The sequence below is a fragment of the Sorghum bicolor genome, chromosome 3 (genome assembly GCF_000003195.3).
Source record: "Sorghum bicolor cultivar BTx623 chromosome 3, Sorghum_bicolor_NCBIv3, whole genome shotgun sequence".
NCBI classification, from domain to species: domain Eukaryota; kingdom Viridiplantae; phylum Streptophyta; class Magnoliopsida; order Poales; family Poaceae; genus Sorghum; species Sorghum bicolor.
The window spans coordinates 61,640,251-61,664,529 of record NC_012872.2 but is presented as its reverse complement, the minus strand read 5'-3'; the positions used below and the strand labels follow the sequence as shown (position 1 = coordinate 61,664,529).

Here is a 24,279-nt window from a genome sequence, read left to right as displayed (position 1 = left end):
ATTAGAAAAAAATCTTCCTTCATTAAGTTCCCTACATCAGCCACAAAATACATAGCTGGACTAACAAGTACCCCTCTAATGAAACCTTAGATATTCTTTTATTTTATCGAACATACACCCTCAATGGACAATGAAACTGAGGCCTGTACTTTTATCTCTGTTGGAAATTAAATCTCTTTATGCAGTAAACATATATAAAAGCAAAGAGGGTAGTAAAGGCAGCCAACACTGCTGCCACTACACCCATGAACTCCAGGTCAAAGCCAAAGTAGTCCTTGATGAAAGTCTTGACTTGTTGATCGGGTTTCCCAGGCACCTTGATAAAATCCTCCACGTCACCATATTGCGACACAAGCAGTCCATAGACTGTCCATGCCACTGGACAAATCCAATAGTACCAAATCCACCACACCGGGATTCTCTGAACAACACATGATTTGAGTTAATCCACAGAGATTGTAGTGCATAGTGCTTTGAAGTCGCTGAAGTTACTTTAGAGAAGCAGGACAGTGACTCACCGATCTTGGAACAATGAACCCTGAGAAGAGATTAAAGAGACCGTAGAAGGCAGCGGCAAATATGGAAGCAACCTGAGGGTTCGGCGTTATGGCGACACCCATCATACCATAGTAAGTGAAATAGAGGAAACTGAGGAATGAAGTGTAGAAGAACCAGAAGAATTTTGCTGGTGTCCACTGGAAAGACATCATTGAGTACACAATAAGAGTATATATGACAGACTCGACGAACACATATGGTATCTCAACCACCACCTGAACAGAGAAAATAACTGATTAATGTCTCAAATGTCATCAGACAGAACATTAATTCAAATTATTTTGTTTCTGCCTTATGCCACATATTAAATATGTACATCATACTTGGCATAACCTTGCAATGTATTTTTTTCAGTTCAGTTGAATTGCTAGTTCATACTGACCTGTGAGAAAGCATAGGGTATAGCTGAGTACATTCCAGCTGCGCGCTCCCTGTAAAAGACCGTCCTTTCCACAGCAATAACAGGTTGAGCAGTTATACAATTGTTAAAGCCAACAAATGCGACAGCAAAATACATTGATCCGACGATGATCAAAAGATCTGCTGAACTCTCCCTGCACCAAATAACAAATAGTTAAGGATCCTGCAATATATATCCACAATAAAATAAATGACTGCAAAGAAATAGTTAACAACTTAGCATGGTAAGAACATACATCTTACTGCCAACCCTCCAAAATATAATCCCCAACATTAAGGCAGTAAATAATGCAAAGACCATTCTGACAAGGTTGTAATCAGGGCTTCTCCAGTAAGTCAACCGTTGCTTCCAGAGGCAGAATTTGAACTGATCAAAGGTGCTCTGTGAGTATTGAGTGGGGAAGTAGAGGTCACTGGAACCAGGAGGCGGCTTACTCAGCTCTTTGACTAATGCTTTGTTCCGCCTGAAAATAGCCAGTCATACAACAAAGTAGACATTACCCAAAAGATCTGGTTACTTTAAAAAGAATGAAGAGGTAGGTTTATTCAAGCATGAATTGTAGTATATTTCAAGGCGGGTGGTGTATCAACATAAATCTGTACAGATCACATGTTGGTGGTGCAGTACTGCTAGCACTATGGTGGATGCTTGCTCCTTCGCAAAGCAGCAGGGGCAGCAGACAAGGTTGTGGTGGTTTGAAGCCATGGGTTCAAGTCCTGGTCCTTATAAAATCAATGATATTCGGTTTCTCTTATGTATTCTTTTTTTTTTTCAAAATTTAAAAGCAGGCCTAAATACATTGTCACCAAGGAAAAAGGGTCCTGCTGCACTTACTCATACATAGTTGATGACTTGTAATGTTCTGCAAAATCAATCTTCAACTGAACCTCTGTAGAAGCTGAGGTTACATCCAACATCCATGTAGCAGGGTTGCACCCCTCTTTGATCTTTGGGATTCCAGGAACTTCCTGGTTTGATAAAAGGATAAACATATTTAAAAGAATACACCATGATATATAGATTTTAGAAGAAAGGATTTCAAATAGAGAAGGATCAAATGTATCCTTATTACTGCAGAATCTGTTGAAGGTAACACAAGAAAACAGAAAGCTAAAAGCTATGTGATAATTGGAAGTAGCTTAAATATCACATACCTCAAAGTATTCAACAACTTTATGTGAGTCCCTACCCAGTGGCCCAGAGTATATGATCTGCCCTCCTCTTTTCATTAAAAGCAGCTGCAGGATGATAACACAAAGATTGAAGCACTGCTATACGTGTATATGACAATAACATTGCCGAAAGATGCAAATGCATTACCTCATCAAAAGCTTCAAAAATGTCAATACTTGGTTGATGGATAGTGCAGACAACAGTTCTTCCAGTATTGACGGTGTTCCGAACAGTTCTCATAACAACTGCAGCAGCCCTTGCATCAAGACCTGAAGTTGGTTCATCCATAAAGATGATTGAGGGGTTTGCCACAAGCTCTACAGCGACCGTTAATCGCTTTCGTTGTTCTGTTGAAAGCCCGTTCACACCAGGAAGACCAACAATAGCATCCTTGAGGCCGTCAAGCTCAACCAATTCCATAACTTCATCCACGAATATCTAAACAGATGTAAACCAACTTTAATGGACTTAATTCACCTCAAAATAACTACACGTGTACCCCAGCAAACATTGCAGGGAGTTATCACGCCTCAGTATCTCTAAGAAGATGTAAACCAACTTTAGTGGACTTAATTCACCTCAAAATAACTACACGTGTACCCCAGCAAACACTGCAGGGAGTTATCACGCCTCACTATCTACAGACATCAGTTGTTAGTTGATACTGTGAGTGGAACAAGAAAGCACCTTCTTTTCTTGGTTGGTGACTTCCTTAGGAAGACGCAGGAAGGCAGAAAAGAGCAGGGACTCCCTTATAGTGATCTGTGGAGAGTGGATGTCGTTTTGTTCACAGTAACCTGATATTCTTGCGAATGTTTCTTGGTTCTTAGGGTAACCAGATATATAAATTTCTCCTTCAATATATCCACCAGTCTTCCTTCCAGATAAAACATCCATGAGAGTAGTCTTTCCAGACCCGCTCACACCCATAAGAGCAGTGAGGACACCAGGTCGAAAAGCCCCAGATATCCCTGACAACAGCTGAAGCTTATCTGCTGTTACTCCTTGACTTTTCATCTCCTGGCATATTAACAAATTGCAAATAAGATATAACCATCACAATGCCCAAATAACTCATAAAATAATATGCTATATTTGCAAGATATGCATCAGCATAATCAAGAGCTTTTCTAGAAATCTATTAACTCAATAGTCCCAATCTGAAATCTTGACAAACCTAATGCTGATTCATGCATTAGCTGATAAAACTTAAAAGCCACCAACACAAAAATGACATTATTCAAAAGTAACATAATGAATAAATTTATACTCCGATTAGTTTTCCAGTATATTGTGGTCTACTTAAATTACCTCACAGGTCCTTATTATTGCAGATGCAAGTCATTCAGGACATTGACTTGGTTTCCAATATGACACTCGACTAATGGATATGTGATTTATATGAAGTTATTTTTTTTCCTTCTCTTGAACACGCAGGAGAGTATACGAAGTTATGTTATTCCAAAATAATAGTTATATGTTGTGAGCATCTTTTCAATATTGAAATTAATTATTTCAAATATTCTCAATCTACAAACCGTTTAAATATATAGTGATGGTTAAAATTTAAAAGCTTGACCAACACATCCTAAAACAAGTTCCATTTGCAATTGGAGAGAGTAGATAATTATAATGGAAGGCTAATGATCATTGATATAATAATGGTAAATGACATGGAAATGCAGTGGTGGAAAAAAGCAATATATGGACAGGCAACATACTGCAGGCATGTCAACATAGTAATTTATCTCGCTGAAGGACATGGAGAGGGGTTCGAACGGAAGAATCATCCCTCTTCTTGGATGAATTCTGGTAGAAGCATTCATGTGTGACCTATCAGAAGTATTTGGGGACTGACCACGTAACTGTTCAAGTACCTTATCCACTAAAACAATTTAAAACATTAGTAGAATGTGAATTAAAGGTAAAGTAGCCTACCCTTTTTTCAAACATAAAGGAAGAATGAAAGTGAAACAGATGGAAACAATCTTACATGTGATCATAGAATTTGAGGATAACGGTTCTGGTGTTGGGATTTTTGTTCTCTTGGTTATATCTAACATCTTTCCTTCCTCAGTGTCCTCTAGACTTGTATCAGTTTCTTCAGGCAGAATTGCCTGTGGTTTTCCAACAGCTAATACAAGGAGCAGAATAATCAGTCTAGTAAGATACCAATATCAAAGGACCAAGTTTTGACTGAATGAAAGCATTAGTTTAGCATAGACAAACAATATGGATTAAGAAAATAAAGGAGCAGACTGCATAATGTGTAGAGTAGATACTTACGATTTAGGTACATAAGTGACAGTGTGAATAACACATTGAATAGAACAGTGAAACCTAAAAGTGCACCCATAGCAATCCAGTACCATTCCTTGTTGGTGGGAATGTTTGAATTTTCTAAAACTGCCACTCCCAATCTCCTACCATCAGGTGCCTACTGATTCAAAAGAAGTAAGTCAAAAACAACTTTGTATGAGAACACAACAATAGAATGATCATGAGTTAACTTACAAATTTGTCCATCCACCTTGGAGAGTGCATTTCATTAGAGGCCATAGCAGTGTATGCATAAGTAATAGGTGAACAATAATAGCCCCATATCAACCATTTTGAAATTGCATCTATAACAATGAACAACAGTTATGTGATGTCACTTCCACAGTAAGATTCAACATAGAAGTGTCCGTATAAAAAGATTATTAATCAACAAATCATGTTTCTTTGTGTGAACTCTTTCATAAAACAACAAATGATTTGCTAATTTTGAGATCTCTCAGTTTCCATTGTTTACTGTGAGTTTCAAACCCTTTATATCCGGGAATAACAATACTTATCAAATCATACTACCATGAAACTGAGGGAAGCACCCAAACTATGTCCAACTACATAGTAAAGGAGAATGGGGATCATGGATGATTACCTTTTGGTAGGATAAATCCTCCTAGTGTAAACATGAAAAGGACTGCAAGTGACCCTGCTGAGTTAGTTATGATAACTGTTCTGCATAAGCCCGAGACAAGTCTGAAGAGTCCTGCAGCCATCTGCTGGATAAAGAAGACGAGAGCTAAATGTTTGAAGAACCTGTGGAAAGATGAATAGTTGCTGATTTGTTCATGGAGGAAATGTAAAATTTCAATGTATATACAATTTTACTTGAGAAAGTTATAACAATGACGCACCTGCTAGCTTCAGGGGCAAAGCCAATGGTGTAGTAAGTTATAGCTACCCAAATTATTGACTCGAATATGGAGGCAGGAACTCTCAATAGAACATTCGGAAGTACAAGAGCCCATGGTCTATAGAACAAAAAATCCCTATGTTTGTAGACTACAGGGAGTCTTGCCAAAATGATAGATGACTCAGCAAAACCATTGAACATGTTAACTATCATGGCATAAAGAAGTGCTCCTATATAGATTTGCCCGTCTTCCTCAGTACTTGTATGCATTTGTGTTCGCAAGAACACCGTTGAGGCTACTATTGCAACAAAAGTTCCCTTCAAAAGAAAGGAATATGATCAGACAAAGAACTATATCCTTGTTAGTTGTTACGTACTCTACCATAGGAAGACAAAGATGTTAAGCTCACATCAAAGGGAGACAATTTAGAATAGGGACTGGCCTTTTATGTACCTGAACTGTTTTAAAGACGTACACAAATGAATTCCTCTTCATGAGAAGCCATTCCTTGGACCATGAGGCCTTGAGAAGCTCCAAAGCAGAGACAGACTTTTCAGAGAAGACCAAAGCAGATTTGTGTATTTTTCTCTTGTGGAAAGGAACCGAAAGTTGTTTTCTGAGGCTCTTCCCCATATGAAATTTCTTGAACTTTGCAACAAATTCAGGTACTGATACATAGTGATATGGTTTTTCATTCTGTATCCAGTACTGTTCCTGATCTTTCTTTGATGTAACCTGATCAAAAGCAATAGCCATCAGAACTACATGCTATTTATTCTGTACTTGAATGTGCCAGTTGAAAGAATGAAAAAAATCATTAAGTTTTCCTGATAAACCTAATGGTACAATCTCACGTGACGAATCCAATATTTCTTTCCTATTAGTGACATGGTGGTCCATCTTCATATTATAGAAGTTTAACTACACACTTTCTGAAACAACATAGTTTTTTAACAGACGTTGGTTCACCAAGAAGGAAACTAGATGTATGAAGAAGCTTTACATTTTACAAACTATAAGAAGTTGGTCTTTCTGGTAACTGTAAAAAGTAGGCTAAATGTGCCAAACCTACTGGCTATTAGTAAACAACACATGAGGCATAGCTCATTTTCAAAGAAGCTCTCTAGATGTTGATTTATACAGTTCTGTTGACTTCATTACATTAGCATGTCATCTGTTGCGAAATAATGTTGGAAAAACATGTACTAGGAAGTTTTCTGCCACGAAGTAACGAACCTCCTGAAGGAAATCAGGGACACCTTTCCTCTGCGGGCACCGGAAGCCACACCTCTCGAAGAACTCAAGCACGTACTCGCGGGGCCCCTGGTAGACGATCTGCCCCTCGGACAGCAGCATGACGTCGTCGAAGAGCTCGAATACCTCGGGCGTGGGCTGGAGCAGCGAGGCCAGGACGGTGGCCTCGCCCATGTGCACGATCTGCTGGATACACTTGATAATCTGGAAGGTGGTGGAGCTGTCGAGTCCCGTGGAGATCTCGTCCATGAACAACACCTTGGTCGGGCCGACCAGCATCTCCCCTGAAACCAAACACGCGCGCGGTTGTAGCAACGGAACGGAGGCAACGCGAGCAGACGCAGACGCGCGGACGGACGGATTTGAGGCGGATGAAGGAGAGGGCGCGCGGGGTACCTGTGGTGAGGCGCTTCTTCTGGCCGCCGGAGATGCCGCGCATTAGCTCGTTGCCGACGAGGATGTCCGCGCACATGTCCAGCCCGAGGATCTGCACGCACCAGCGGCGGCAATCGCATCAGCATCACAACCACGGACATCGCCGAATTGGTCCAATTTTCGCTCGAGTAGCCAGGAATGCGATGCGAGCCCCCCGTGTTGTCGGTGTGGCAAGCAAGCGAACACCTCGCCTGCTCTTCCTAGCCTACTCGCCCAGTCGACGCTCGACGAGCAAGACAAGGAGGTGTCGAGGCTGTTGCCGTGGAAGAAGGGGCTTGGCGAAACGGGGGGCTTTTCGGGACGGACAAAGCCACAAAGGGCTCTTGCGGCAAGGCCCAAGTATGAGGGCCCAAGAAAGCATTCGGGCTTGGTTCCCCTTTATATTTTTATTTTTCCTTTTCCAATTTCCTTTGAAATTGTTTTTGTAGCCAAATAAAATACTTCTCTTTTTTTCAAAACAATTGGTTATTTGGTTCCTCGCTAACTAGGGAACAATTTTTCTGTCTGACGACCACACGAAAAAGAAAGAAAGAAAGAAAGAAAGAAAGAAATGAAGCTATACACAGGCTTGGTTTGGGGGCTTTACCCTGAGAATGTAGTCTGTCTGCAGAGTGGCTCCATGAACTGAAGTCGCCTACAAATCATCATTGTAAAAGGAATAAAGAACGGTGTGTGCAAGTCATGTAGATGGAGTACGTAAGTAAAGACGTGCACACCTTCATGAAGAGGTCGACTTCCGGGTCGGGATATATCCCCTGCTGCCTCTCCTTCTTCGCCAGCTCCTTGAGCAGCTCTGCGTGCGGCAACAAGTTTTTTTTTGTAACTTTAGTGTTAAACATTTCTCTGATACTCTATAGTAGTAGTTAGTATTATCAGATCGGTAGAAAGCAAGAGACAAGCTGGATCGCTCACCGTATCTCTGGCCCACACCCTGGCACCTCGAGGAGAAGTCGAGGACCTCCTTGACGGTCATCTCGCCGTCGTGGACGTCGTTCTGGCTGATGTACGCCGCCGTCTTCTGCGGCACGAACTCGTCCAGCCCGTACCCGTTGTAGGTCACCTCCCCGCTCGCCTGCACGCGCCATCATCACTCATCAGGACGTAATATAAGCCCACAGCCGAACGACGATGGATATGGATTCGTCGAGATCGACCAATCTGTGTTGCCAACATGTACGTACAAAAACTTGCCCACCTCAAGAGTTGGGTCCAGTTTGCCGGCCAGGGCGAGCAGGAGCGTCGTCTTGCCGGAAGACGGCGGGCCAAGCAGGAGCGTCATCCTGGACGGCCTGACGACGCCGGAGACGCCCTTGAGGATGTGGAGCGTCCTCCGCTTGCCGAGCTTGACCCCGACGCGTCTCAGCAGGCCCTCGGCCACGTCCAGCGAGACGTTGGCCAGCGTGGGCAGCGCGCGGGTGCCGACGTGGCACTCCGCCTCCACGTTGAGGTCCCGGAACCTCACCTCCACCGTGGGGATCTGGATGCCCGCGCGGTCGATCCGCGCGCGGAGCTTCTTGAGGAACCGCTCGTTGTCCTCCTCGGCGACGCGGAACACGCGGTCCACGAACGCCTGGCGCTGCGCCAGCCCCATCGCGCGCACGTCCACCTCCTCGTGCGCGTGCCGCCGCCGCCTCATCCGGACGCCGGGGCCGCCGCCGCTGACGTCGGAGGAGGAGGCGTCCGCCGCCGCCCGCATGAGCCCCGTGCGCAGGCGCTCGAAGGACGGCAGCCGCTCCATCGCCGCCCACTGCAGCGCCTCCTCGTCGTCCACCTCGTCGGCCCCGCTGCGGCGCCGCGACGACGCGCCCGAGAAGTAGGGCGTCGCGTCGGGGCTCGCCATGCCGTGCAGGCCTCGGCTCAGCATCTCCATGCTTGTGTTGGTACTGGTAGCTACGAACCGTGCATGCACATGCGCGCGGCGCGCGCTTCGGTTTGCAGGCTGCTCGAGTTGATCAGCTGGCGCGCGCGCGGCGAGTGGGCTAGTGTCTACTTGCTGCTGGTTCGTTCCAGCGAGCCGCGGCCACTGAGGTGTGTGTTGGGGATATTATATATATGGTGCGATGCATTTATACGTACGCGAGCGTGTGACGATGGGACAAGGCTCGCGTCGCGTGCTTACAAGAAATGCCGGCGGCCGGTTTGAGCGGCCGGATCGGATCGGAAGGCATTGCATTGTAAGCTCCGATGTTGATGGGCTACTTTGCCAGCTTTAGGAGACTCAGCTCAGCTAAGTGCTGGCGTCGGTTGGTGCCGAAACACAAAGTATCACTATACTCCGATCCATCAACGTCGTCCCGGGCGCTGGAAGTGTGTGTACCGGCTAGGCGCAGGGGACTGACGTCCCAAGGCTCTGCCATGGCGCGCTCGATCTAGTAAGGAAGAAAGCTCTGTCGTCGTATAGGCCGAAAGCAGGAGGCGCGCAGGACTGTGATCGACACCAATTTGCCAAGGTGATCCGGTCAACGTCGTAGACACATTCAGTGCATAGCATTCGACGATCAAAAATCTCTATGTATGCATCCACGTCGACAAAGCATGTTGGTATATATGTTTTCGTATCATGCATGACACACTGCGAAAGAGCAGTTCCCAAATTAAGCATTGGAATGTACGTCAACGCCTCTTGTCTATCGACTTGGACTGGACTTCCTAAATTGCAAACTAATACGCATTCAGAACTCTGAGCCGTTTTTATTTTAGGTAGCTCCTAGTCGTGTTTCAGAAAGCATCAGGTACTAATTAAGCAGGTGGTCGTCGGGCCTAAGAGATGCCTAGGCGAGATGTTGTATTTCCCATGGATGGTTAGAGTAATAATAATTAATGCCATGCTAATAATGCTAAATAAAGAAAATTTAGTTTTTCCTTTTTAAAGAGAGAGGCTTGAACCCTCTATCCCCTACGAACTACGAAGTCAGAGCTCCAAAAATTCTGGTTTCTGGCAGTGTGAGATTCTTCGATGGAATCATGGGAACAAACAAGCTAGCGCAGGAAAGCCGCCAAATGGCCCATCTGAGGCATCACGCATCGAAATATTCCAAGCAAGCTTGTCGTTTGTATCAGGAATAAAAAGGGCCAGGCTACAGGCCTATATACTATTGGAGCATTCGTCTCTCCGACGGATTCAATGGTTTAGATATAGGGTCATCATCTGGTTATATATCTATGCGCCCAACTGATTAAGCGACAAAAGAGCATCGGATTGAGCAGCATGAAATGATATTCCTCGCCCTAGCTAGCCTGATGGAGATTGGAGGACAGATGATGCAGGTTGAGTGGTGTTTGCGAGCTGTGACGCGATAATTAACGCACGCCAGTCGTCAGATGGGAGATGGCTTGAGCATTTTGAAAGGAGAAAAGGTCGTTCGCGTTCGCATCACAGCTGTGGTATCTTTTGGTGGAAAAAGCTGATCAAACACCTTTCTCAAAAAAAAAAAAAAAAACTGATCAAACACCAGGTTTGGTCGTTTGGACCGAACCGGAAAACTAATTGGGTGTTTAAGACTGCTCTACAAACTTCACCATGGAGCAGCTCCATAAAAGATTGGAGTTTGTGGAGTATCTCTTTAGGTGCTCTCACAACTCCACCCTTTTTTCTCGAACTTAGTGCGTAGAGCTAAAACTGTTTAGCTAAAAAATGTGGAACGAAACTGAAAAACGTAGAGCGGAACTGTCCCAAACACCCTCTTATTAAAATATTTGGTCGGAACCCGACTTGATACACCGATAGATCGGATTATTGAGTTTGGCTATTTATCAGGTTTTCTTATTTTAGGTTGTTTTTTTTCCCGAATCGGATTGGATCACGGGTCACAATCACAACTCACAAATTATGGCCTAGACCACACTGGCGAGTCAGGTCGGGTCTGATTGGGTTAGGTGGCCCATTAACAGGTCTAGGCCAAGTATCGTTGAGGATGCCAAACTGGTAAAAGCTAGGACTTTCTTATGACATCAAATCTTAATTTTTTTAGTTCAACATTCCATCCCTTCCTAGCATTAGAATAAAGACGATTTTCGTCTTCTCAATGCATTAGAATAAATTTTGGCCAATTGCCCTTGCTAGCTATTGTGTAGCATATTTAGATGAATATATAAGGCCTTGTTTAGTTCACCCAAAAACCAAAAACTTTTCAAAATTCCCCGTCACTTCGAATCTTGTGGCATATGCATGGAGCATTAAATATAGATGAAAACAAGAAGTAATTGCACAGTTTACCTGTAAATCACGAGACGAATATTTTAAGCCTAGTTACTCCATAATTAGATAATGTTTGTCAAATAAAAACGAAAATGCTACAGTATCAAAATCTAAAAACTTTTTGGATCTAAACAAGGCCTAGGTGGTCTAGTGTTTTCTATACATTTATTAAGGTTAACATTTAGGTTCAGATTTTCATATATGGCTTAGTGGACGCCGGCCTCGTCTTGTTCGTTTGAGCTTATCAACGGAATCTACCAGTCATTCAGTAGTGTTTTTCTCTCATAATAAATCAGCCAATGATACTTTCTGTCATGGCTTATTAGCCAAACGAACAAGGTCGCGCCTGAGCGTCCTCCTAGAGCCTCTTCAAGAATTTTTGCCATCCTACTTGAAGGATGAGAGGCTAGAGATTGAAGATGACGACTTTAGCCCACTGAACCTTTTTCATAGATCCATCCTTGCCTGAGCGTGCTCTCGCCTAGCTGCCCCACCATGCCCTTGCCTAGGAAGGAAGCATTTTCACAGGTGCGCTGGTGATGCGAACGTGCCTAGCTCGACCTCACCTGAATGCTCGTGTGTGCTGCCGTTGCATTTCCAAATAACAAAATTAAAAGAAGAATATGAAATTGTGTAAAACTAAAAGAAGAATATGAAGTTGTTCAGCAACAGAAAACTTTTTGCATTTCCAAATAGCAAAACTGACCTGAATGCCGGTGTGTCCTGCCGTTGCATTTGCAAATAGAAAAATTAAAAGAAGAATCAGAAATTGTTGAGCAATAGAAAACATTTTGCATTTCCAAATAGCAAAACTGAAAATACTAAAACAAAATGCGGTGAACGTGGATCGAACACGTGACCTTCAGATCTTCAGTCTGACGCTCTCCCAACTGAGCTATCCCCGCTCTGATAGCAAAAAGATCCTGTAGTTAAATAAAAATAATCCAACACAAGAAAAGCACATATGGCCTCTGAGTGAGGCCTTGGCCCAAGTGTAATGTTGCAAATGCACTGGAATAAAGGAAAACTCTTCCCATTTTCAGCCCAGCCACAGCCCACAGGCACGACATTTGCAGATTTGGTGTGAACTCGATCAAGTGGCATATAATCAGCTTGTTTGTTTGAGCCGAATCTATCAGTCATTCACGGTGTTTTTCTTTTACAACAAATCAGACAATATACTTTTTACTATGGTTTATCAGCCAAACCAATCTGGCAAGATGAGACGCCACGATATATTATCGATGATATGTTAGGAGCCGGGTACTGTAATAAGAACAGCTCCATGCCTCTACAGTGTGGGAGAGCTGCATTTCAATGGAGCAAGCCGCAAAGGTGAGAATTGCTAGAAGTCATGGCAGCGTCATACAGTACAGTACGCGTCCACCAGACTCATTCATCCTAGCGAAATCTAATTCATTTGACTAGCCTGTTTGGATAAGTGTTGTTCAGGGGGTCCAAATTAATAAGAGTTGATAAGTCTCTGAACGTTATTTCAGTCAATGCTTTTGAGGTCTTGTGACTCCTGTGCTCACGATCTAGCTCGTATGGGCTCAGGTTGGGACGATCAAACACTAAGGTATGTGTGGCTTCAACCGCTCCCATCATCGCATGTAAGCTATTTTGCCAATTATGAAGTTTATACACATCTTTCTCCTGCTTAATGAAAAATGCGCAACGGCGTGGCCTTGAAAAAAATGAAGTTTATACACATGGCTAATTATGAAGTTTATTTATACCTGGGAGCTTATTTAGCCAATGCAAACAGCTTGTGACGTGCCAACTAGCAAGACCAGCACCTTATATATTATGAAAAATAAACACTAAGGACTTGTTTGGCAGGACTCCTCACAAGAGGCTACTCTAGAGGAGCTGGAGCCGTTTTAGTGAAGCCACAAATTATGGCTTCGTCAAAACAGCTCCAACTGCTTTTTTTACTAAAAAGCGGCTTTTCTACAAAAATATTTGGCAGAACTTCTCTGAAGGAGCCACAGCCGGAGCTGGAGAAGAGCCATGCCAAATAGGCCCGAATGTAGACATGATCAAACGTAAGTCGGATCGAGCTAAATCAAAATCTTTGGCCTAGCCAGATTCAACGCGCTAGTTGTGCGTCGAATCGGACTAGTTCTCTGGTTTTTCTACTTTAGGTTTAGTATAATAGCTTAAAAATCATGACCCGAATCTAACCATACACAATAGCGGGTTGAATCAGTTTTTTTTTTCAGGTGGGTCGAGTCAGGTGTGGGTAGTTCTCGAGTTTTCTACTTTGAGTCCGGTTATGAGTCGAAAATCATAACCTGAACCCAAAATGCATGAGTGGGTCGGGTTAGAATTTTTTAAACTGATCATATCGTGTTGGTCAAGTCGAGTGGCCCGTAATTAGATCTACACTCTTGTTGCCGTAAGTTCACCTCGCAGGCTCGTATGGTGGTAGTGAGACGCGTGATCTCTGGTCGGCATCTCAAGACAGAATCAAAGCGGAATACTAATCCAATACTTTTTACAAAAAAAAGTTGCTGGTATATGCTAGCACATACTGCATATAGGATCAGTCCAGGTAACAAGATACATTTGGATCCCTTTAATTTAGACGACAACCTTAACTTTTGTTTGTATATTATCTCTAAGGTCTAATTTGGATGCGCAAATGTTTATCTCAGTATACATGTGTTGAAGTGCAACAATATTTTTCTCTCATTTTCTGTCATGACTTGTGGGCCAAACGAACAGCCCGTCCTTGTTTCTGCACCGATTTGTTTACGGAAATCAAGTTGGCCAAGTGCCATGTCACTTTGTTGTGTCGTAATTCATAAAGCACGAACACTTAATTTGGATTGGATATCGATATATATACTTCAGCCTTCAGTGACTAAACATGCATGGATTTGCTCTCCTACTAATTGGATCCTAGTGGTTGGCATATTGTAATCATACACATACATGCATAGACACAGCACTCAGCACATCACTACAGCGCATGCAACAACAGAGTTACATAGGCTTAGTTTTTGGATGTGGATGTCTGGACTGCTGCTTCCGGTAGCCTTCGCAGCACTGCATAAAAAGAACTTGATTCATGCATGCATCATTAGTATATTGTTCACAAATCCCATCTCGCACTTCGTTCGTTTCCTCCGATCCGGAGCAAAAGACCGCTGCATGTAGTCTCTGCAGATAGGTTCGTACGAATTGGACAGGCACGCACACATGGACACTGCTTTTGCTTCGTCAGATGACTTCCAAGCAAAAGGAAAAGGCAGGAGGAATCTCATACATGCATGGCTTTACAACCATACCAATCACAGCAAAGACCTACATGTAGAAACCAACATATACATACACGGAAATCATGTTTTTTGAGTGAGAAATAATGTGGTCGGGTTTTTGGAAGAGAAGAGGTGAGATGACGAAAGGTCTGATCAAAGCTATAGGAGATATAGGTTATCTCAAAGCATACGTGCCCACCCAAGCACCAACGAACACGATTACATATATACATACTTCGTTCCGACAAGAAAGCTGATATCTACACACGATCTACACCCTTTTTTTCTGACCCCTCATACTTTGAACAACATCATTGTACTGTTTCTTTTTCATGATTTGATAATACGGCATGCAGCATTCAGGTTCAGCCAAAACCTAAAAATGTTTTCGAGTAAAATAAAAAATCACCGGACACGGTAGGCGCAAATATTTGAGTCTCCCTGCATGCCCGAACAGCGCTCGCGACCCATCTCCTGGTGTGATTATTTTATTTATCAATGCTGCAAATAACAATTCTACTCTCCCTCCCTCCGTCCTGTAATATACTACTCTAGTATATTATTCTAGCATTCAAAAGTTATGTCTAAATATAAAAAGATTTTAGGGGATGTGGATCTGTTTTGTATTAAGTCTCACAAATTTGGTATGTATTATATCGATACTTGTCATTTATCAACCAATATCTATTAATCACACTAATGATAGCTATGATTAGAAAATTAAGTGTGTGTTTGGTTTGTGAAATGAGGTGGTCCATCATCTAATTATTTCTTTTTTTGGTAGAATGAAGTAGATTGATGCATCATCACCTCGATCATTCCTCATAAACTAATAATTAGAGGAATGGACTCATTTAAGGAATAAACTCATGATGCACCATCTCATCTGGGATTGAGTGGGTTCCTCGAACCAAATACCATATAAGTGAGGACACATACAACTTCTATATCCTCTCGTAATCTATACTAAAATGTCTAGAATTAATATCCTATACTACAGGATAAAAAGAGCAAGACAAACATAAGCCTTTCCATCCAATTGGTTCTGGAGCTAGTATCATTGTGCATATTTCCTTGCAAGAGGTGCGCCTCAACGTAGACTGCAGGACCAAATTGCATATATATATAAATGGACGCCACATGATGAATTCACCACCGCATTAGTTTATAGAGCATATTCAGTGGCTCCAGTAAGGTTAATTCCAAAACCCTATTTTAGAAGGCTTGGGCACCGCCTCCACAATGCAAGATGCAAGCTCTTCGATCGTCTTGTTCATAATACAAATAGATTCTGGACTCCATCGCCATGCGGCAAGAGGATGGCATAGTTTATACCAGCTGTGTCCCAAGGAGCTTGAAACGACTCACCATCTTCTTGCTACATGTAGGTTCTCCAAGGGCATATGTAGTGGACGTTTTGCTTGTAAATTCATCCTAGAACCTAGTCACACATACCACAACAGTGCTCTCTTTGGCCATGGAAAGAGAGGTGCTAAAGAAGGCCATGTGTTTTCTCATTCTTCTAATGGCCTGTTACGAAAGGTAAGAATTGAAGAGTGTTTGTGGCCGTGGCGAGAATCCTCCACAGTCGTTTCTATGCTAACAAGATCAAGATTGTTGGAGGACTATTAACTTGACTGTTGACCCCAATGCAGATCCCTTCTCCAATTTAGAGCGCCTCAGAAGCCAGCTGAATCACCCCTTCTTCATGGAAATCATAATCCCTTCTAAGTTGGGCTGTTTGGATGACTAGAAATAATCTAATTTTCAGGCAGATAGTTGCCACGATTCAGGGTTGCAAAGACTTGTTCTTCGTCGAAATGGACGCTCTGCTCCTGCGCGCCAAGAGAAGCCACTTGCCAAGTTTACAAGAATGGATTTCTGGTTTCACGACTACTTAAGGTTGCTGGTAGTTATTAGGTTTATTTTTTTCCACTCCTTCCTAGTTCCCTAGGTTTCCCTTGTGCAGCCTGTTGTAAGCCTTTCTCCTCTGTTGTGCTTCAGCTTGCTCTCTCTGTCCGTTTTGTACTCTGTTATGTACTCAGTTTTACTTTGTATTTTCTTCCCGATCTTTTAATATATTCAGTAGGGGCCTCAAACCCCTCCTGTTCCCTCAAAAAGGAAATGGAGCATAACTAGAACCTCAGGGAATGCAGACTGAGTAAAGTCGTATTTCAAAAAAGAAGTGTTTTGTGAGGTTTGTATGAGCGGATAAAAAAAACTAAGATACTATTTGGTTATCTGCATGAGCGGACACAACAGGCCTTGTTTAGTTCCCAAAAAATTTTGTAAAATTTTTCAGATTCTCCGTCATATCGAATCTTTAGACGTATGCATGAAGTATTAAATATAGACGAAAATAAAAACTAATTGCACAGTTTGGTCGGAATTGACGAGACGAATCTTTTGAGCCTAGTTAGTCCATGATTGGACAATTTTTGTCAAATACAAACGAAAGTGCTACAGTGTCGATTTTTCAAAATTTTTTGGAACTAAACAAGGCCCTAGCTTGTGAGATTGAAGTCCCATGCAATTGCATATATTTGTGCAAGTGCCTGCTGCGCATGCAGTTAACCAAATGCACCGCTCAAACAGTTTTATACAGCTCCACTCATGTAGGCTGGATGGAGCAGTGCAACTAAACAGACCCTTAGCTCGTGGATTGTATTTCAAAAGCCTACGAGAGAAATTAAGGACACATTTTGAAATACAAGTTACCAACCGAATCTATTGATCATATAGTACAAATAAATCAACATACACTACATGAAAAACATTTTAATTTTAAATTTAGAAAGAAATGAAATTATTTTTTTGAAAGACATTGTGAAAAGGATATGTTATCTCAAAGCATATATGCATGCCCCCACTCACGCAGCTATGTACAAAGCAAGATAATTATTCCAACAAGAAATCTGATATTACATAAGAAATATACCCTTTATTGTTCCATATATTTTAAGAAATGGTATATTATTAATAATTTTTTCAAATCTTGATTTACACCATGCATTCAAGTTCACCCTGATCTAAATGTTCACAGACGATTCTCATATTGCATTTTTCTTTGATATAATTATTTGCTTAATCTAGCAAATACAAGAAACAAAGTGGACAAAATCAAATGATTTTTTTTGCAAATTGTAGTGCCACCGTAGAAGCTTACCACACACGTACCATTATGAGCGCATACTACGAATGAGTGAACCGATATATCTCAAGGTTGATGGAGTGACCATGACTGATGAAGCATAAAGCTAAAAAAGGACTGATGAAGCATAAATAAAGTGGACAATAATCGTGATATTTTAGTTGACGCAAGAGAGGTGCAAAACTTCTGCCTAGGTTCAATACCGGAAATAGGCTTGTTTATTTCCTCAATAGTAACTTGTGTCTACATAAGCTCTTTTTTTTTTTTGAGATCATGCGACCGCATGTATTTCATTAAGCAGAAGAAGAATTCGTACACCCGGCAGTAATCCGTAGATTACCGAAGAAGCCCTACAACTACTGGCACGACAAAGGTTTTAAATTACATAGAAAGAAAAAGGCGCTACGAGGGAAAGCAGGCACGCCCTAAGGCTGCGACCGACGGCAGCACACAGCCGAGAGGCGGCGAAACCCTGCCGCGATCCAGAAGTCGGCCTCGTCGAGGATCGCCTGAAGGAGCAGCGCCGACGAACGCGGAGACCCTCAAAGGTTCTCGCGTTGCGCTCCTTCCACAGGGACCAGCCGACTAGGAAGAAAAGCGAGTCGAAGGCGCGGCGCAGCACCTTGGGCAGTCCCCTCCTGGAGTCAGTCCACCAGAGCATTGCCCTACATTCCCGAACGACGACTAACCCCTGCAAGTTGAACGCTGCAAGGCAGAGCTGCCAGACTTGGCGACTGAAAACACAGCCAAGCAGCAGATGGTCCATCGTCTCGTCCTCCTGGTCGCAAAGGACACAAGTGCACTCATCTTGCAAACCATGGCGTAGAATGATGTATATCAATCATACAGTACAGAGATCAACTAACACGCAAATACATGAAAACAATGTTTGTTTGGGAAAGGTAAATTGATTCTTGAAAAAAAAAGTGAAAGGGAAAGGACACCGAAAGTAAGAAGTGCTATCTCAAAGCATACAAGCATGACCACCCACACAAGTAGGCACATGGTGAGATACTTCGTTTCAACAAGAAAGACGACATTGACATAACCTTATACCATTTTTGAGGACTTCTGACGTAGACCATTCAAATCCATCAAAGCCTAAATGGTATTCCCTTTGTTCCAAAGTGTAAGTCGTCTGTCTTTTCTAGATCCAAAGCTTTACATGGTAAAAACTATGCATCTAGAAAAAAAGAGAACGATTTGTAATTTGGGAAGATGGAGTATTAACCATTGCCATCACATGATTCTCATGCTGCACTTCCTTGAGGAACTATCTTTAATTTCACACAATCAATAAACAAAAAAAGCAAACAAAAAAAACTATTACTATCCATTACTTTTGGCAGATGAAGCACAAAAAAATAGACAATCAGAATGACGAACCAAGAGAACTGCAAAAGCCTGCACCTAGGTTCGATCCTAGCAAGGGTTTGTAAAAGGTAAAAAGATATAAAACAATATCAATAATTTCCTAGAACTATAAACTGTGTCGACCCAAATAAGCAATGATCGACAACATATACTAGTGCACATATCTTAAAGATCATGTTAGTCAATTATCCGTTCCCTTGGTAGTACTTTCTGAGCACCTCTATTGACATTAGTAGTAACCACCTCTTAACTGTATCTTTTGTTAGAATTATATAGTATAATATAGATGCTCATAATATGCATGCACACTTACTTCTATGAATACACGTATGCAAACTCTACCTCTATGAGCATCTCTGAAGGACTGAGCCAACATATTTCAAGATTCATGATGCTCATAACACACACTCACCCATATGAACACACATATGCAAACCCTACTCCCACGAGCACCTCCGAAGAACTAAACCGACAAATCTCAAGATTCATGAAGTCACCACAGACAATCTCAAGATTCATGAAGTCACTATAGACACCTTGTTGTCGACGGGAATATCGCCTACCACTGAAAGCATAGCGTCGTTAAACACTGAAATAAATCCATAAAAATACGAGCACTCATGCCAAATCAAAGACTTAAATAGGTTCCACCACAAGGAACCCGACCAACTGATCATAGATCAGTTCGCGATATCCTTTTTTTTGTTCATAAGCACATTATGAATCATGGAGTAAACCTTGAGAGCATCCAATTCCTAAGCACAAATAAAAAGAACAACAAAATCTCCTCTCCTTCCCATTTTGTTTGCTCAAGAAAATTTTAAGGATTTATTTATAAAACATCACCTGGTGGATAACTAATTAAAGTTATACGGTCAACCACAATTAAAATTCGAGACAAGAAAATAAAATTTCCGAAAGATCCTTTGTTCATGGTGGTCTTGCTTTTGTACCTTTTGGACCATGCTGACCTTGGCTATAGCAAAATAGTGAAAGCAAGCAAACACAAACTAATGGAGGACCCTGCCTGTAAAGAGTAGAAACAAAGCATAGATATAGATTCTTCCTTGGAGATTGTCTGACTAAACTGTGACCACATCTATGATCTATATCTGCATCTCCGCCTGAAACAGCACTCGTAGTGGCCAGCAGATTTCAGGCAAATCTTGCTGCTCCTGATAGATGAATCATGTTGTAGTTGGCCCGCGAGCAAGAAACTGCCAAGGGGCAATTATAATCGATTGACCCTAGTGGACAGACTTTAGATTCTTATATACTTTCCTTTAGTTGTCATATGGCTGCGGTTTGTATAATGAGAAGTACAGTACCACCTCTTAATTATGAGGCATTTTCAAAATCTAAGACTGAAAGAGTGAAGACTATTGTACCACACTTGATATAACTTGTTGGATGTTCCTCGTATACCGTAATGTCTGACTTCCAGGCGGGCCCCAGCTGGTTCCTTGTTATGGATGACTTCCTTCTGGTCCAATGATGCATGTATGACCAGAAACATGGGCATGGGAAAAAACTGTTCAAGCGTCTGCCTCGAAAAAAAGAGATCAGTTGGTGCTCGATCGCAATTGGAACCAAATTAAAGGTTGCTTCGCCAAGACCATGATGGCGTATCATCCTCCCATCTTCCAAAAGCTCATATATGTTCTTGCTTTCCTGCACATCCTTCGTGCCTTCTTTTTCAATTTCAGAGATATTTCTCTGCTTCATGAATCTTTATATAGTCCTATGGCGTTGTGGCAACACAGCATGCATCAAATTCGGGAGTAGATTTTGTTGCTTTTCAGAACCATAAGCCGCCCAACCTTCAAAGTTCAAAGCAAATCGAGAGCGATGTAAAACTACCTGCCAGTCTTATAGTTGACCAGTATCGCTTTAATAAGGGTTCATGCAGTCCGTTGTTTCAATAAAAAAAGATTTGTAGTCTGAAAAGCATGCAGTTTCACGAAAGTGTCATATATATTAAATATAATGATGTGACAATATATTGATGAAGAGAGAAATGATAAGAGTTTTATAGAAGTAGAGATAGTTTCACGAGGATGAAATTTTTTTGCACTGTTTCTAAAATACAAGCGTTTTGAAAACTGTGCCATAAAATCCACATTGAGACTAGCCTAATTAAGGTGTACCCCCTACAGAATCTAACCGATTTATCAGATATCAACAACTTTGAGCTTATTAGCCGAATTTGTCAGTCATTCAACAGTGTTTTTCTTTCATAACAAATCAACCAACGGTACTTTCTGCCATGGCTTATCAGCCAATCTTTGTCCTGTAATACAGTGCGTTTTTTAAATTTTAAGACAACACAAGAGAACACTCAAATGATGCATGTACACATAGATTATTTCAATTACGGAGTTCCTCCTCAAATCATGGCTTCCTTTTTAACAAACTTTGTTAAATTGAAATATAATAATTATGTAGAATGTATAGTATTTCAATACAAATTTTAGAAAATGCAATGCACTTTTAGGATGAAGGGAGTAAGTGTTGTTGTTATCAACGGATGTATTGGCTACCAATACAAAAATTACAATATTAAATTTTAGAATAAATTTAGGAAAATATAAGCTACCATGTCAAGAACTTAAACTCAAGTCAATATGAGCAACTCCGACAGCTTGTCTATTCATGTTATGGAGGCTATTTTAAGATTTATAGGACAAAAGGTAAACTCTAACAGATGTGCTATATGACTTTGTAAAATAGAAAGTTGGCTAACCTTTAATTTTAGGTGGTTTGCTATCCGAGTTTGTAAAATAGCAAAGTTGTTGTAAACCTCTTATTTTTTTGAGAAGTTTTATATTTTACAAAATAGCTAAACAATGAAATTTAGCTATTAATTTTAGCCAAACCTATGAAATTGCTCTAAGGTACCTAATCGGCAAAGCTCACTCAATTCAGTATATAAATCAAATTAGTACTCCCTCCATTTCATAAAAGTATGTAGTTCTAGTTTTAACCTAAATTAAGCATTTTTTACCACAAATTCCTATATAGCCGCTGGTTCGTGATGTTGCTTTAGCTTTTGTTTCTTCTTTTTCCACATGTTCTCTATTCCTGAAACGGACAGTAAAGCTCTCTAGTATTTGCCGTTAACTACTTTGGAGGGCACTTTAATTTAAAAGGGTGTTTCGCAAAAAAAAAAAAAAGGAGCGAGAGAAGGAAAGATGTCAACATCAAATATTTTCTATCATGGCCGAATCGAACGGGTGCGGTTTAAAATTTAGTTAATCTGTAGTACACCAGCAATTGTCTCTAAACAAATCTAGCAAGGTCATGCTTCACGTGTGCTTAGGTCTCTAGTATTCTATCTTAGTGCTGTGACAGCGCCATGAGCCCATGATACAGGAATATATACAGGCACAGCAGTCACGGAGATTTTGCTCTATCCTGATTGTAAACTTGCTATTTCATCAGCATAAATATTAAGGCTTGTTTGGATCCACTATAATTATAATAATCAGTTAAAATAATCTAATTATTAATGATATAAAAGGCTAGATTATAAGGTGGATTCTTATAATCAAACACCTTATTTCAATAATAGTCCTATAATTCACCTCAGACTTGTTTTTGGTGATTATGAGTATTTTTCACTTGAACTGAATAATCTATCACAATAATCTAGGAAACAAAACACTCCAATTACTAAGTTCAGTGCCACTGTACAAGATGAGACAGCATGCGTGAACTGATCATAGATCAGTTGGTTAAGATCTTTGTAGTGAAACTTGTCCATCTGGATTAAGTCCTTAGGCAATGTCTCCATCGGCAACAAGACGTTTATGGTGACTTCATGAATCTCAAAATCTACCGACTAGACGAAGTATTCATCGATAACGAGATGTCTATTATAACTTCGTGAATCTTGAGATCTGTCGGCTCGGTTCTTAAGAGGCGTGTATCATAGGATCAATATGTGTGCATATTATAGACATTTATATTGTACTGTGTATAACTAGAAAAATAAGACGGCATACAATCACCAGTCTATACACTATATACACTTCCTCAATAAAATGACTCGAGGCTCTTACATTTATACCTCTATTTTTTTTTATCAAAATTATGGTTTTATCCCTGTTTTTTCTACTTTGTGTCAAAACGGAGCAGGAGTTTACCCTATTCCGTCATCCACCTGTAACTACAAAAGAACAAATATACCCATATGATTGTGCCCCTGATTAACTGATTTTCATGGCTGCTTGTGATTTTACCCCTCATTTGGATTAAGATATTTGTATTGTGTTTTGACAAAAATGATTAGATTTGGTCACATATATTTGGCAGAATTTGTTATTATTTCAAATCAGATTTAATATTGAAAAGATATTCAAAATTTTGGTAACATTTTAATAGCACCTTAGCAACATTTTAATGGACTCTGCTAGCTCTGCAGGGTCGCCATCTGATGACCTTCAAGAGGAGGCAAGGAGCTACAGATCTGAACTGCAACAAATCGAGGCCGCTTCTACTGTATCGAAACAAGCAAAGAAAGTTTGCTTAACCACGTACATAAATCAAGAACAAGATTGTTCCTTGCTAAGACGTTCGAAGATCATAGATTGCTTAACTCAGCAGGCACCGGTATGGCTGCTACAGCCTGCAGGAATGAGGCCACCGCTGTCGCCCCGCGCCCCGGCCGCCACCTCCGCCGCGCGCGACCTAGCCCCGTGTCCAGGGCTCCAGGCGCTGCCGCCGCCACGCACGATCCGAGCCCCGCGGCCGGGCGTGGCCGCAGCTGCGCGCGCGCGCGACCCTAGCCCCGGCCCGCGTCCAGGCGCCGCGCGCGCGCGACCCGAGCCCGGCGGCTGGGCGCCAATGCAACCGCGCGCGCGCGCGCGCCTAGCCTTGTTCCCGCCGCCGCCGCTGCTGGATTCGCCCGCCGGCCATCACTGGATTCACCAACGCTCGATGCAGCCAGCCGCCAGGAAGCACGCGATTTTTCTGTTTTATGCCAATTTTTTTTCAAAATAAATATTGTAACATTTTTCATTTGTATTTGACAAATATTGTCTAATCATGAATTAATTAGGTCCAAAAATTCGTCTCTTAAATTACGGACAAACTGTCAAACTAGTTATTTTTTATCTATATTTAATGCTTTATGCATGTATCGCAAGATTCGATGTGACTGAAAATCTTAAAAAGTTTTGCAAAATATTTAGAAAGTAAACAAGACCTTATTTGGAACTTTGGATGAGGCCTTGTTTAGTTGAGGAAAAATTTTGGCTTTGGCTACT

At 41.6% G+C, this 24,279-nt stretch overlaps 1 protein-coding gene and 1 non-coding gene across 2 annotated transcripts; both read right to left on the bottom strand.

Annotated features, from left to right (window-relative positions):
* LOC8069814 (ABC transporter G family member 38) lies at positions 2–9,079 on the bottom strand. Its single transcript, XM_002456227.2, has 21 exons — positions 8,219–9,079; positions 7,936–8,095; positions 7,740–7,816; positions 7,610–7,657; positions 6,985–7,075; positions 6,571–6,872; positions 5,788–6,069; positions 5,335–5,651; positions 5,076–5,236; positions 4,667–4,776; positions 4,439–4,589; positions 4,146–4,286; positions 3,874–4,037; positions 2,840–3,172; positions 2,300–2,590; positions 2,134–2,217; positions 1,814–1,947; positions 1,215–1,442; positions 941–1,112; positions 519–773; positions 2–421 (listed from the first exon to the last, which is right to left on the bottom strand). Exons 1-21 carry the CDS (start codon positions 8,891–8,893, stop codon positions 152–154), a joined length of 4,446 nt encoding a protein of 1,481 aa, XP_002456272.1. The 5' UTR covers positions 8,894–9,079; the 3' UTR covers positions 2–151.
* On the bottom strand, positions 12,054–12,126 carry TRNAF-GAA. Its single transcript has one exon. It is a non-coding gene; the product is annotated as a tRNA-Phe (tRNA).

What these genes read in the sequence shown, in the direction of transcription:
- LOC8069814 (XM_002456227.2), bottom strand. Translation starts at nt 8,893, where the DNA reads ATGGAGATGCTGAGCCGAGGCCTGCACGGCATGGCGAGCCCCGACGCG. An exon ending in TCACCAACCAAGAAAAGAAG is followed by an intron (nt 2,591 to 2,839) that starts GTGCTTTCTTGT and finishes ACATCTGTTTAG; the next exon opens with ATATTCGTGGATGAAGTTAT. An exon ending in TACCCTATGCTTTCTCACAG is followed by an intron (nt 774 to 940) that starts GTCAGTATGAAC and finishes TTCTCTGTTCAG; the next exon opens with GTGGTGGTTGAGATACCATA.